This window comes from Salmo salar, chromosome 14 (genome assembly GCF_965601325.2).
Source record: "Salmo salar chromosome 14, fSalSal1, whole genome shotgun sequence".
In the NCBI taxonomy this organism is placed as follows: domain Eukaryota; kingdom Metazoa; phylum Chordata; class Actinopteri; order Salmoniformes; family Salmonidae; genus Salmo; species Salmo salar.
In genome coordinates, this window is record NC_138304.1 from 4,611,685 (window position 1) to 4,627,599 (window position 15,915).

Here is a 15,915-nt window from a genome sequence, read left to right on the forward strand (position 1 = left end):
AACATAGAAATAGAAAGACTAGAACTAACATAGAAATAAACTAACAAGAACATAGCCCAACAAACCCCGAACCACATAAAACAAACACCCCCTGCCACGTCCTGACCAAACTGCAATAACAAATAACGCCTTATACTGGTCAGGACGTGACAGACCCACTGGAATTGTGATACAGTGACTCATTAGTGAAACAATCTGTCCAACCTAAGTGTATGTAAACTTCCGACTTCAACTGTATAGTTAATACATTTCGGGTCTTGATGCACTCTGTTCATTCTCCATATTCTGCGCTAAGTGAATTTTCTGTTGGTGTAATTAATAATAATCCAATATCACTATGTCATGGAGTTTCTTAACCTAGTAAATTGTTGTGTCTTTTTTTAAATAAAAATGTAGTCAGTCCTTGAATAGGGTTTCTTACTTTGAGAAAAAAAGGAGTAGTCTTTTGTAGTTGAATCGTAATCTTTTTTTAATTGTACCTTTATTTAACTAGGCAAGTCAGTTAAGAACAAATTCTTATTTTCAATGACGGCCTAGGAACAGTGGGTTAACTGCCTTGTTCAGGGGTGGAACGACAGATTTGTACCTGTCAGCTGGGGATTCAATCTTGCAATCTTTCGGTTACTAGTCCAACGCTCTAACCACTAGGCTACGCTGCCGCCCCACCTCTCCAGGTGTCCTGCAAATTATTTGTAGGGATTACATTTTTCAGCCTCTTTGGAGGCTCCTTAAATTTGTCCTTTTTTTGCTACGTCTGTCAATCTTATCGAATGTTTGATTTAGGTTGCCTACTAAAATAATAGTTCCTGTCTGGATTTGATCTACTATAGCTTGAATTCTATCTAAAACACCAGATTTGCCCCTGGTAGGATATACAATGAAAGCAATGTGTATTTTTCATCATGTAGGGTTCAAATCAACATTAGCAAATGGCCTTCTTGGTCCGTAGGTGGAAGCATAGGCCTCTCCAACCCAGAAGCTCCTCTTTAAATATTACATTTCTACTTTTTTGTTATGTAACTCTTGCAGGAAAACCACATTTGCTGTCAATCTCTTGAAGTGTTTATGAACCAAATGCTTTTTTCCCCCATCGTGGAGCCTGTGCACATTCCATGACATAACCGCGGGGGAGGGGTGCTGTACAATTTTTGTCCACAGGTGCGGGGCTAGACAAATATTTTTGCCCACGCTCGTGCTGCAGATGGATATATTCATTGGTCTGCTAATAAAGGCCCAGTGCAATATTTTTGTGCTTTATTTTGTTTTGTTTTATTAATATGTATTTTTGGATTCTGATTTTTCAGGATGTGCTACAGCACCCTCTGCACCCATACATCCCACGGCTATGACCCCACACATACTTTAAAGACGTCTCTGATGCCCTCCCAGTCATCCCGTCCCAATCCCTCAGAGCCACTCTCACCAATAACCATCATTGAATCTTAGTTGTAATGACAAAGGAATAATAATGACTCGACATCCTCTCCTAATCTGTCCAGAACTCTTATTCATCTTACAGAAGGTTTGCCCAAGCCAAACGCATTCCTCTCCTCCTCCTCCTCAGGTTTCTCCCCCCTTTACCCCACCTAAGCCTAGCTTTTCCCAACCTCTCATCCTTACCTACCCAAGCTTGTCCCAACCTCCCATCTTTTCCCACCCTTCCTACCTCTCGATCCCTCCATCGACTTACTCATCCATTCTCATTCATTCTCACCCAACATATACGCTATGCATCCACACACCCATTCTCTCCCACCCTCCCACACATATTCATATTCACCATCCCTCACTCTTCCCTGACACTCCCATTCAAAACCACACACACCTACATGCCCACAAACACACACATCCATAGAACAGTTATTGACATACATGCTATATTTCCCCCTTTGAATTGTCTTTTTAGTGTCTATGTAGCCCATTGGCATCGGCTACTTCTACTGTTACTTCATAGAGATGAACAGTTACTTGGGGAAAGTAGAGTATAGATTGTATTTGGGGAAGGGGGAAAGGATATTGTCTCAGGCATCCCTGTGTTGTATATAGCCTACTGCGCTCATCGTTTTTCTCAAAGTATCCTTCAACTGTAAAGGTTTGTGTAGCTTGATTACGTCTTCATCAGTGCTTGTGAATTCTATGCATTGCATTCCCTTCCATACCCACAGCACTGCCTGGAAGCGGAGCTGACTTGATCCCCCTTTCCTCCAGTGACTGTCTGAATGGAATGCATTCCTTGTGTCTCTCTTAGCCTAGCAGACAGGTCCTGTACGACTCAAATGGATCAGCTCTGTATTTTGATCTCCTTTCCCCCGTGCCCTCAATGTTTTTTTTTTGGCTGATAATTCCAGTTTGAAGATTACCATGCGTGGGTACAGTATTTAGCGTTCTTCTGTTTCAAGCCGATTCTATGGCATCGTTCCAGATGTTCATGTCAAGTTCCTCTATTAGTTTGGCCATGTAGCTGGAAAGGTTTCCTGTTTCCTCATCTTCCAGTAAGGACAATATTCTCATGTTTCGTCTCATTCTGTTTTCTTACTGGTCCAATTAATCTTCTAAAGTTTGCAGCTTTGTTTCCAAAAGGCACATTTTGTTGTCTTATTTATTCATGCGCACACCTGATTTGTGCGTGTCTGACACAATAGCCTTGACTATATTTTCGAGCTGATCTACTTTTGTAATAACAGATTGTAGCAGTTTGTTTGTTTTTGGTGTGCATTGAGAGCATTTTAGCTATGTTTTAACTCTTACTCCTCTTTGTGTCTCCAAGTTGCTCCTTGTCTTTTCCTTTGGGGGAAGCAATGGCTTGTTGGATTTGTCACCGTGCCGCTTTACTAACTGATATATTCGCTGTTGTACATAACTGATTCCTCACACTCTCCCAGTTGCTTGGGGACATGTTGATTTATTGATTTTAGAGGCTCGATTTAAACTTTTATCTGTTTTTTTACATATAACCACAGTTTTCTCAGAACAAAACGAAGCTACTCACACACCATGTGTTCTATCGGTACGTACATGCCCTCCGCATCCCCACCATAAATGGATTCTACAGACCCTACTGAATATTCCCTACAATACTTTTACTGTGGCCCATATGTAATGTATATACAGTGATTTGCATTGTGGCCAATTTCATGGGTGGAGAAAAAGTCCAGCAACACTCCGTATTATTCAGAGCCCGATGAAATGACACTATACATGGATTCTACAGACCCTAGTGAGTACTTCCCACCCCATATCGGCACAAATTATAATTTGTCCTATACAGTGCTATATTTGTACCACATAGTGTCAAGACACCACAGTAAAAGTCCAGCAACACTTCCTATGATCTAGCTTTTTGTTCAAACGCATCTGTTTTGTATTCTAGGGACTCTAGTGACTAGACTGGATCCTGGCTTTATCGACACACAATCAATAGTTTTTCCTGTTCAGTGCAATTTGTTTGTGCATTACAACAAAAATACAGTAAGACTTTCCTTAAACATTACATTTCAAAATTGCGTCCTTGAACAATAGCACCAGTAAATGAACAAGTATCATACAATCAAAATATATATATTTTAATTTATTTGAATTATATATGTATATAGATTTTTACCAATAGGCTATTATGTTCTTGACATTCAATTACTTCAGCTCCAACCATTTCTCAATGTGCTCCATTTTAAAGAATATTTTATCTTATATAAAGTATAGTCTTTCTTTCAGATTTTCCCCCCATGTAGTTATAATTTTAATTTGTTACATAATTGTAACATTATGCAAAGCTACAAGAAAATACTGTTTTCATATCATACATTCAGCGTTTTACATGCTGACTTTTATTTTGAAGGCAAAATCCAAAAACCAGAGGTCTTCATGTGGATAGGAGCCAGGCTAGTGTTGCTTTCCATGACCCTAATCACGTGCATAGTGTTTTCTTCATGAACTTCAAACTCTGCTACTTCATGACATTTTAAAGCTCCTTTGCTAAAGTCAAAACTACACTGCCACCAAGTGGTTTAGTCGGGATATTGGTTGGGCATGTATGACAAAGTGAAAAGAAGCCTGTGTTAAAATCATCCTTTCTATTTGCAAACAATCTGTTAAGCAAGACAACACAGCAATTACTTAATTAAAAATTACAGGTTTGGGTCAATCCAATGCAACCCAACACAGAGTGAACCCTTCTGTATTTTCAAGCATTGTGGTGGCAGCATCATGTTATGGGTATGCTTGTTACTGGCAGGGGGTTTGTCAGGATAACAAAAAAAAATATGAAAGGCGCAAAGCCCAGGTAAAAAGTTAGACAGCCCGCGTCAGTCTTCTGAAAACCTAACCCTGTGATATAGTTTTATATTTCAGCGGTACAATTACGCAAATGTTAATGTCAAAGACACAACAGAATGGCTTTCCAAGAGGAGTTGAGTGTTCCTGAGTGGTCCAGTTTCAGTCCTGACCTTTGCTTGAAAATTGCTGTCCTTCAATGATTCCCAACCATTTTTACTGAGCAATTTGAGCAATGGATATATGTTGCACTAAGAGTTATTTTTAAAGTTGTTAGAATAGTATTCAAAACGATTCACAGCTGTAATGACTGCCAAAGGTGCTTCCACCAAGTATTAACTCAGGGGTGTCAAGACATTTTGTTTTTTGAAATTGTTACTAATTCAGAAAATGTTCTATACATTTTCTTTCACTTTGAAAATGTGAACTAGGTTGTGTAGATCTGTGGGGGAACATCAAATTAAATCCCTTTTTAGATTTCATTTTAAGGCATCAAAATGTGGACTATGGGGGGAGGGACTTGCACTAGGCACCGTGTAACGGTGGGAACCACACATGCAGAGATCATCCGTTCACCTACTCTGCGTCTCAAAGACACGGCGGTTGGAACCAAAAATCTAAAATTTGGCGCATCAGACCAAAGGACAGATTTCCACCAGTCTAATGTCCAGTCCATTGCACGTGTTTCTTGGCCCAAGCTTGTCTCTTCTTAATGTTGTCCTTTAGTAGTGGTTACTTTGCAGCACTTTGACCATGAAGGCCTGATTCACGCAGTCTCATCTGAACAGTTGATGTTGAGATGTGTCTGTTACTTGAACTCTGTGAAGCATTTATTTGGGCTGCAATCTGAGGTGCAGTTAACTTTAATGAACTTATCCTCTGTAGCAGAGGTAACTTTGGGTCTTCCTTTCCTGTGGTGGTCCTCATGAGAACCAGTTTCATCATAGTGGTTGATCGTTTTTGCGACTGCACTTGAAGAAACTTGCAAAGTTCTTAACATTTTCCAGATTGACTGACCTTCATGTCTTAAAGTAATAATGGACTGTCGTTTCGCTTTGCTTATTTGAGCTGTTCTTGACATAATATGGACTTCATATTTTACCAAATAGGGCTATATTCTGTATAGCACCCCTACCATGTCACAACACAACTGATTGGCTCAAACACATAAAGATAGAAAGAAATTCCACAAAATAACAAGGCACACCTGTTAATTGAAATACATTCCAGGTGACTACCTCATGAAGCTAGTTGAGAGAATGCCAAGAGTGTGCAAAGCTGTCAAGGCAAAGGGTGGCTACTTTGAAGAATCTTAAATATAAAATACATTTAGATTTGTATAACACTTGTTTGGTTACTACATGATTCCATATGTGTTATTTCATAGTTTTGATGTCTTCACTATTATTCTACAATGTAGAAAATAGTACAAATAAAAAAACCCTGGAATGAGTAGGTATGTCCAAACTTTTGACTGGTACTGTGTATGTATATGTTAAGCATTTCACTGTACTTGTGCATTTGACAAAACACAAATATAAGTTTATAGAAATGTGTGGCTTGTTCTGAGAATTCACACACACAGAGAAATCACAAGGTGTTACATTTTCACACTTTATTAATAATATTCTTGATCATTTACATATAACTACATTTTGCTTATGCTTCACTTCAGACAAATGACTAACACATCAGACAAGTAACTAACAACTCACACAAGTGTGTAAGATGATCTTTCTAATGTGAAGAAACTATTCAGTAGTTTAAAGAAGACACAGTTCAGTGGATTTGTCACTGTAAGGCAATCACACTGCGATGATTTGACATGATAGCGAACAGAACGCATAATAACTCATGGCTATTGTTAATCAATAAATGGCTTGTTTAAACTCCTGATTTATATGCTATATGTTCATACTACGTGGTGTAAAATGCATATATTTGTCTTGACAGTCATAGCATATATTTAGAAAAAGGCAGGCTATATGATGGAGAATCTCTCCGGTTAGTTTTTAATGGTTATTACACGTTGTCAATCTTGTTTTTAGCACAGGGGTTTATTATTGGCATAATCAATTAAGTGTTGCGCAATATGAAATATATTTTCCCCCAAGATGTACCTCCTACCCTTGTCAAGCTAGCCAAAAACGCAAACAAATGGACAATACAGCTACAAGTAGTTTGGAGAGTTACAAACGTACTATACTAATCAAGTTAAATGTTTTATCTGTCATTATATGTTTTCCACACACATAGCTACGTGTAGCCTACTTTGACACCGGGTCCCCACAATTTCCCACTCTCCCACGCCGAATAGCCTGAAGTCAAAGGGCTCTTCTCGCAGGCTCTATTTTCCTACATGGGAGCATTGTGAACCGTAGGTCGGGATTTTTGACCTGGTTACAGTTTTTCGGAATAACAAAACATCTGACGAAGTTGGATCTTTACATTGGGGGTCAATAGGAAATAATGTTTGTTTTCCCCAATTTGTGGGTGTGGTCAATTCCTTATGACGTATTGAGCTGTTAGCCCTTGAACTTTACTCAAGAAGGCGAACACTAACTTCAAACAAATTACACAGTAACTATGGCAACTTGCAGCTGCATATCCCCACCTAAACATTTTGGGGTGAATTTTCTAAATTACCCCTTCTCTTTGCGATCGACAGACAACCTCAATGTACCATGCAAGCTGTTATGGTGACTCTTTCATGTCCAATGAAAGAGATCTTACATTCTGTTTGCATGAAGTTTAAAACTGTCACTATGTGATTATGTCCCAAGTGCCTAGTTGCATTGTCAAATAATAAGGTACAAATAAAATGTGGAGCAACACTTTGTTTGAAGTGTAGAGAGCTATAACTCCTTTCTAATACTGCCACCTGACTGACATGGATTCTGTCATGACACTGACATCATAGTTTGTGACAACTGATGAAACATTCACAAGCAGAATGAATCAAGTGCTATTTCAATTCAATTACTTTGTCCTGACCAAGTCACCAGACATGGAAACATTGACAAGAAAAAAGTCAGGGCCCAATGAACTTATAAATGGTTTGTCACAAAATTACAGAGAAAGAGAAATTACAACATTCTTGTGTCAGTCATATGTCAACATCCCAGACAATGAACTTTAAAGGGATGTTCCACTCAAAATATAAGGTTGTATGTTAGATTTGAGAGGAATATCCCTTTAAGAAAAGTGTTACTGAACATCCGTTAAAAGTCAAAAGATTATCATGCATATTATCGTGAGATCTATTGCATGTCGGAAAATGTGAGTCCCTCACCTATATTATGGCTTCATGAACAATATACAAAATTAGAAAAATGAAAAAAATTATACAAAATATGTATACTATCACCCCATCGTTGCATGTTCCAGTTAACTACAGGATTTGTTACCTTATTTGTGCTTCAGTAAGAACCAATACGCACAAACAGTATGGGTTTCAACAATTGGTTCCATTTTTAGCACAGATGATTGTCATCGTTGTCGTAGGTCTGGTCGAATTAAGCTGTACTGTAGATTAATGGGTGATGGAGTTGAATGGGCCCAATCGGCCGGTGTATGAATCTTGAAACTGAAGGTTAAACCAAGGCCTCGTACCTTTTAAAGGGTTAATAAATGATGTTATGATCAACTGTAAGGTCTCCTCAGGGGACCTCTGTGTGTGTGTGTGTGTGTGTGTGTGTGTGTTAACCTGTTTTGAGTGTTGTAACCTTCAGACACTATCAGAAGATGCATACATTGACTCCACCTGTCTGGATCCCACCTTGGTTATCTGGTTTTCTGAGAACACAAGGCTGCCACAGACCTGATGAAACCAGCCCCCTGTCAGAAGATGCTTACACTCGTTCACCTTGTCATGACCCTATACTTATGATGAAAGGTCAAGTTTCGGTCAAACCCACTTCTGAGTTTTTACTTGCTGATAAGATGGTTCCTGCTGTCGGGGGGGTGTTAGATTTATTAAAACGTTGTTGCCAGGGAAAGTTATGTAAGGGGGAATGGGGAGGCTATATAAGCTGCAGGATGTCTTAGACACCTTGCAGAACCTGGGGAGAACTATCATATACTGTACTCTGTACCAACTTCTGCCTACAACTGTATTACTAAAGGAGAATCATAATACTTAAACAAAGAGTCTGTTTCCTTTCTACTACCAATATATACGTTTGATAATTATATAGACCTGCTCATCTGTTGAAGAAATTGACCAACAAAACACAAATGTAGTCATTTTGGCAGCAAATCAGAAACACCACCACATTCCATTCCTACCCATAACTTTACCACAGGTTGATGATGTGAAAATTGTTAAATAAAAGTCACAATCTCACCACACTGACACAGCCCCCTGACAGCTCCACATCTCCAATCTCCATATAGCATCATGCTTGCTGAACGTGCTCTTTCTCTCGCTCTTGAACATATCGATCATATAATGCAGGAGTATTCATTATTAACTGGAAAAAGAATGCAACACCATATTGTTTCACCAAACCCCCACAGTCTCTGCACCCCTAACCTCCCCGCCCACCACCCCCCAAACAGGGCCCCTCTCTGTCTCTCTGTGCCCTCTACCCTCTAACCCCCTACTAGACCTGCACCACATCCTCCTGACCCCCCTGCTCTAATCAATGGCGGCCCAGGAGTTTTGAAAAGAAGCCACTGGAAGAAGACAAGGATTTTTTGGGCTCTTTGGCCGCCACTGCCGCGCTCGCCCCAAGGCCCAGTTCCCCTTCCAGCTGCTCCAGCTCGGACTGGTCCAGCAGCTCAAATTCCTCCACATCGCTGTCCGATGACGACTCCTCTGCCAGGTCCAGGGGCAGCAGTGTCATGGGGTTGGGGAACAGCAGGGACCTGGGGTGGGGGTCTGTGGGTATGATGGTACCGATGGCGGCCTCCAGCCTCTCCTGAATGACAGCGGTGGCGGCGGCTGCAATGACATCGCCTGCCATCTTGTGGACAAACTCCATGGCCTGGGTGGAAGGGTCCCCCTGGAGGGGGGGCTCGGACCCCCCTTTGGCTCTGCTGTGCTGGGGTTGGGGAGGCGGGGTGGGTAGGCCGATGCTCAGGTCGTCATCGTCGTCCCCATTGGTGCCGTTGTCCAAGGAGGGGAATTCCGGGAGGCCCCCTATGAATAGTTCTTCTCTGTCTAGGTCTGCAGGAAAATAAAAACAACCCATCATGTGAATTACAGTTACTTTGTATTATAGGGTGACATTTTGAGTTGACAAAAACGATCACACAATTGAAATACTTGTCACGGCACTTGATTGTAAATGTTTGGAATATTGCATATGTACTCACACTGGAATACACACACACACAGTAACACTCACCATCTGAGTTCTCAGTCTGGGGCGTATGTCCCTCAGACAGGTTAAATGTTCCGTTGTCTGTCCACGTCACATCAGAGGCCTCTGTATCCGATATAGACATCTCCTTACAAACTGTGGAGTCCAACTGTTGCAAGTAACAGTAACATTATTAGGACTCTACTTTTTTCTGGGTAATGTTCGGTAGAACAATTGTTTTTTGAAACAGAAAGTTACTTCCTGAACAGTCAAATAAGAATACATACAGTACAGTGGTTCGTCCTTTAAAAGTTGCAGCGTACTGCAGCACAGCTTGCGCGGTGCCGCAGAATTCTATGGCATGTTATTTTAGTGCCAACCACTGGTACCATTAATGCTAGTTAGTGCTAGTTTGACCACCAGAGGGCATCTTTGAGAAGCATTTGATAGCCTTCAATAGTGGCTGTACTAGAGAATTTAAAACTTTTTTTGTAAGGACATAGTATATAGGACTGATTTTAAGAAATTTTGCTTAATTAATTTGCTTAATATTATATTGTTTCTATTCCAATAAAAACAAAAAAAACCTCTGGGTTTCTGTTAGGATGAAACAGAAAATTTGGCGCTGTAGAACGTATTGGTCGGGAGTCCTCTACAGTACTTGGCTATTTAGCTAAAGAATCCCTGTGTCGTGTGGGAGACCGGGTTTCAATTCTCCGATGGGGAGGAAGGAGTAGGCTGTCCTTGTAAATAAGAATTAGTTCTTAACTGACTTGCCTAGTTAAATAAAGGTTACACTAAGAGCATAACATTTCAACACCATAATTGTAGTCTAACCAATACCCAAATGGAGATCCAGTCAAAATAAAAATCTCATTGATTTATCAAGACCAGTCCCCATAATTGCCTCAGAGCAGCTTCAAATCCTATTGCTTCTAACTTCAATATGCTTTTTAAATAAATAAGACCTACACCACTTTTATCAGCACATTACTCAACACTAGTGAGACTCATGTTGCCTACGGTAGGCCTACAGTATATCGAAAAATATGATGTGACTCTCCACCAATAATTACATATAGGGGATTGGAGGATTCTAAATTAAAACCGAAAGCCGACTCATGGGTCTCCTAATGGCGGCTGGCATGGGTATCTGTAGAAACGCATTTTGCATTGCGATGTGGTGACTTAGACAGCTGCGCCACTGGGGAGGCCCCATCCACAAAGTATCAAAATAGAGAGAGGTGTTGGTAAAGGTATATTGTCTTGCTAATAGCCCATTATGGGCTATTATAATACTGTACAATGTGTCCAGGTCAGGTTAACCAAAACATTTCTTTATTAAAGACTATCAGAAAGAATGTTGGTACTTATTTATTTTGATCCAAAGCCATGAATGAGTGAGTCACTCAGCTTTATGTAGGTGCCGCTATATAACCGTGCCATCAACTTGATAATATTCAACGATATTTGAGGTTATTTCGTTATCAAAAAAATTAAAGTGAGCAATTTTAATCTGAATAAAGGCCAAAACGCTGGGCTAACTGTGCACCGCCCTATGGGACTCCCAATCACGGTCGGATTTAATACATAATAATAATAATACTTTTTGTTGTATTATTTGTTTAGTCTTTTCTGGTGGATTAAACTGAAATTGCAACCAATCACGGCCGGTTGTGACAAAGCCAACCTAACTCAGAAATAAATTTAACGATAGAATTCTCCCCTACCCTCCTAGGCAAGTCTATTGTCCAGCTAGCTGCTAATAGCCATAATGGTGCTGTACAACGTGACTGTGTGTGTTTGAAAGAGTGTTTTCCAGTAAGAAACAATTTGTGCATCTTCATTAGACAACTTTGTTCCAATATTTCTGTAATTCAGTGATATTCATTCCTATAGTAATTCGTTATTGATCCATAGCTAAATAAACATTGGCCTTTTGAAAGAGTATTTTTATCATTATTTTATTAACGAAAGCATAAAGATGCCATTATTAGTTACATTGTTTTCGTTTGAACGTGCAAACTGGGACTAAGAACAGCGGGAACATTTCCCTAGTCTGCGCCATTATTAGTGCAATGCCCCATCCCGCGCCCCCTGCCCTTGTGCCTTGAACCTCGCGCTTTCAGTGAATACAGCTGGAGAACTGCAAGGCAATCCCATTGTATGCTACTCGGGAGCCATGACCAAGATGAACAATATATATTGTCCTGCTAATAACAGGGTTAATAATATAATAATGAATAATATATATATGCTGCTGATGGTCATTATATATATATATATATGTGAGAATATCCAAGGGGCTTATATATAATTATAATTATATAATATATAATTCTAAATTAATAATAATAATAATAGCTTTGTTTAAAAAAGAACAATATTTTGGAGATTATCTCATTTTCAAATAATGTAAAATGAGTGAGAAAAAGACCATTCTTGAACATGGGGTGAGACATTGTTACTAATTTGTAAACAAAGCCAGTTTGTTATTTAGAATGATTTATTTAGAATGATTTGATTTGTTTTGACATCTGTGTTCTTATTGGACATGATCCGGTTGAACCTTCCCATTTCCAAAATGGTTCCTTCCTTCTTCCTCCCTTTACAACTAACCCCACTATTGCGAAACCCAGATATGGATCATGAGCATTGAATTTCAATGATTGTCAACAAATGTCTAATTAGATTACAGCAAAGGATGAACCAACCTTGGGGAAAAGGGAGGACAGATCGGCTTCAATACTCTCCCGGTCAGCTTGTGCCAGAAGGAGTCTCTTTTCTGAAACACAAAACACAGAATAAAACATCTGTGGATCTGTTATTATTGTGCGTGTGTGTGTGTGTGTGTGAGCGATCTTGGAGTCGTTAGTTACCATGATTCTCTCTGATTTTCTGAAGGAATCTTTCCAGTCCGAAGTCCAGCTTATGCAGAACTGGCTTCATCCACAACCCAAAGTCATGCGCTGACATCAGTGGCCACAGGAAAATGCCCAGCACTAATAATAGAGGGAGACGGGGGGGGGGTTGGAAGAATATGGGGGCGACATAGTTAACAGATGGGGGAGCTAGGGCTGTTACGGAGATCAGATTACCGCCACACTGGCGGTCACGAGTCATGATGGCAATCAAATTCCACGTGACCGCTTTATCACTGTTATTAGGCTTCTACCAGCTCTGATGGTCATTAGTAGCCTACAAAAACTTGCTCACTGCTTGGTACTCAACACTCTATTGTCCCTCTAATCACTTTGACATCAATGCAAATGGATCGAAAATCATGACAAACACTTCATGAGAGCCCATGAGCTCATGCTGCGCAAGATTCCTGTAGGCTATGCAATTGCGTGAGAAAACAGAGTGATGGCCTCTATTAAAAAGAGGAGTATCCCATCAGCTATTTATAGGCTAGGCCAACTTTATTTATTTCTCACCTTTCCTAATATTAAGCACATTGCTTGTCTTTACAACAGGAGTATAGCCTACCTGGCTGGCATGAAAATGAACCATGGAAAAGTGTCCTTCATTCACTATTTAAGTGCATGATAATGGTCCATTCTAAATCAAAACTAATTTCACACACATTTTATTTAGTATATGTAAAGACAAGATTAAATCAAGGATAGTCTGATGGGTGACAATATTAGCCTTTCACTTGTGAATTATGTATTATCACTTGTGAATGATGCCCAGCTTGTGTGCAGTAAGGCAAAAAAACATATCCCTTTTTAAATTATTTTTTCATGTCGCCTGTTCCACAGGTCTATATGTTTTGATAAGGTTTGTTTCACAACTACAGTGGCCAAATAACTTCTTAAAATTAAGCACATTAATCAGCTTTACACCAGGTTTAGAGCCTAACTGGCATATATAAGCAGCATGTGAGTTTCAAGTTGGGGGAAGATAGTTTTCACCATAAAATCCACCTTTAAAATATAAACATTCCATGCATAAATGCATTTGCGGTCACTTTTGAGAATGGTGTTTTCCCGCTAATGGAACTTCGTGCTTATAGCCTACTGCCATGTGCTCATTGTTGCGCTTATAATGTTAAGAAATAACCTAATAGTTTATTTACATTTAAAGCTAAACGATCTGATCTGTCGTGTCAGCCTCATTGCTTAAAAACTTTTTTTGATGCTAGTTGTATTACTTTGGGTGTCACGTCCTGACCATTGAGTGCTCTTATTTTCTATGGTAGAGTAGGTCAGGGCGTGACTGGGGGGTTTATTCTAGTTTAATTTTTCTATGTTGGTTTCTAGTTTCTTTTTTCTATGTTGGGGTTTTTGTATGATTCCCAATTAGAGGCAGCTGGTCATTGTTGTCTCTAATTGGGGATCATATTTAAGTAGTTTTTCCCACCTGTGTTTGTGGGAGATTATTTTGAGTTAGTGCATGTTGCACCTCTGTCGTCACGGTTTGTTGTTTGTTATTAGTTTATTGTTTGTCTTGCGAAGTTTCACATTCAAATAAAAGATGTGGAACGATACTCACGCTGTGCCTCAGTCCGTTCCTACACACAAACGTGACAGAATCTCCCACCACCAAAGGACCAAGCAGTGTGCCCAGGAGTGGACATGGGAGGACATCCTGGACGGCAAAGGATCCTGGACGTGGGAGGAGATCCAGGCCAGATGGGATCGCCTCCCATGGGAACAGGTGGAAGCAGCGAGGGAGGACGTGACATTGGGATCTATCCCGTCCCACAACTGTCCCAGACCAGGTTTGGAATATATACTTCTTGCACAGAATAGGTCAACTTTTGTACTATGGGGGATAGTAGATTTATGTTCGTTAGGCCTACTCATCTTGTTGGCTGACGAAAAGAAAATGTGGACAGTTCTTCCAATATCTTCCATATGTGCCTCGGAATTGGATAAGGACATGCACCTGTGAGAAAGGCCCGATCACGTGACTGAGAGCCATTTGAGTGAGAGATGTTTTGAAGCATGCAGCCTGGAGAAGGGAATTATAATTATTATATTCAGCACAACGGCCACACAAAGGGGATGCCGCCGGGAAATTCCAGGCATTATCAAGTGCTTGTCAAATTGTGAATGAGAGACTAATTAGGTGTATACAGCCTTCGCAAGAAATAAAGCAGAGCTCAAGCCTTTCATGCAACTTTTTCCAAATCACCATTAGAGTCGCATCATGCAGCCTTAGAATGTATTAAAAATCAAAACAAAAACAGTCTAAGTCGGAAGTTTACATACACTTAGATTGGAGTCATTAAAACTCATTTTTCAACCACTCCACACATTTGTTGTTAACAAACTATAGATTTGGCAAGTCGGTTAGGACATCTACTTTGTGCATGACACAAGTCATTTTTACAACAATTGTTTACAGACATATTATTTCACTTATAATTCACTGTATCACAATTTCAGTGGGTCAGAAGTTTACAGTTGACTGTGCCTTTAAACAGCTCGGAAAATTCCAGAAAATGATGTCAACTTGAGAGCAGCAGGTGGACCAATACAATTCACAACCCAAACAGTCAGGAAGCGTACATGTATTTGCTCCAACAGTATTAAATAACTACATTTTTCAATTGACAAAGAAGGTTCTGATATGCTATTTGACATAATCTGAGTCAATTGGAGGTGTACCTGTGGATCGATTTCAAGGCATACCTTCAAACTCAGTGCCTCGTTGCTTGACATCATGGGAAAATCAAAAGAAATCAGCCAAGACCTCAGAAAAAATTGTTGACCACAAGTCTGGTTCATCCTTGGGAGAAATTTCCAAATGCCTGAAGGTACCACGTTCATCTGTACAAACAATAGTTCGCAAGTATAAACACCATGGGACCACGCAGCCGTCATACCGCTCAGGAACGAGACGCGTTCTGTCTCCTAAAGATGAACGTACTTTGGTGCGAAAAGTGCAAATCAATCCCAGAACAACAGCAAAGGACCTTATGAAAATGCTGGAGGAAACAGGTGCAAAAGTATCTATATCCACAGTAAAACGAGTCCTATATCGACATAACCTGAAAGGCCGCTCAGCAAGGAAGAAGCCACTGCTCCAGAACCGGCATAGAAAAGCCAGACTATGGTTTGCAACTGCACAGTGGGACAAAGATCGTACATTTTGGAGAAATGTCCTCTGGTCTGATGAAATAAAAATAGAACTGTTTGGCCATAATGACCATTGTTATGTTTGGAGGAAAAAGGGGGAGCCTTGCAAGCCGAAGAACACCATCCCAACCGTGAAGCACGGGGGTGGCAGCATCATGTTGCGGGGGTGCTTTGCTGTAGGAGAGACTGGTGCACTTCACAAAATAGATGGCATCATGAGGGAGGAAAATTATGTGGATATATTGAAGCAA

General features: G+C 40.1%; 1 protein-coding gene across 2 annotated transcripts in view; it reads right to left on the bottom strand.

Moving 5' to 3' along the window:
• Window positions 1–5,869: 5,869 nt before the first annotated feature.
• retreg1 (reticulophagy regulator 1) overlaps window positions 5,870–15,915 on the bottom strand; it is a 77,229-nt gene continuing 67,183 nt past the window's right edge. For both annotated transcript variants that reach the window (XM_014139110.3, XM_014139112.3), the window contains 4 exons: window positions 12,455–12,577; window positions 12,290–12,360; window positions 9,621–9,744; window positions 5,870–9,439 (listed from right to left, as the gene is read on the bottom strand). In XM_014139110.3, the coding sequence (XP_013994585.1) occupies window positions 8,913–9,439; window positions 9,621–9,744; window positions 12,290–12,360; window positions 12,455–12,577 (845 nt within the window). In that variant the 3' untranslated portion in view covers window positions 5,870–8,912. The remainder of the gene's footprint in view (window positions 9,440–9,620; window positions 9,745–12,289; window positions 12,361–12,454; window positions 12,578–15,915) is intronic.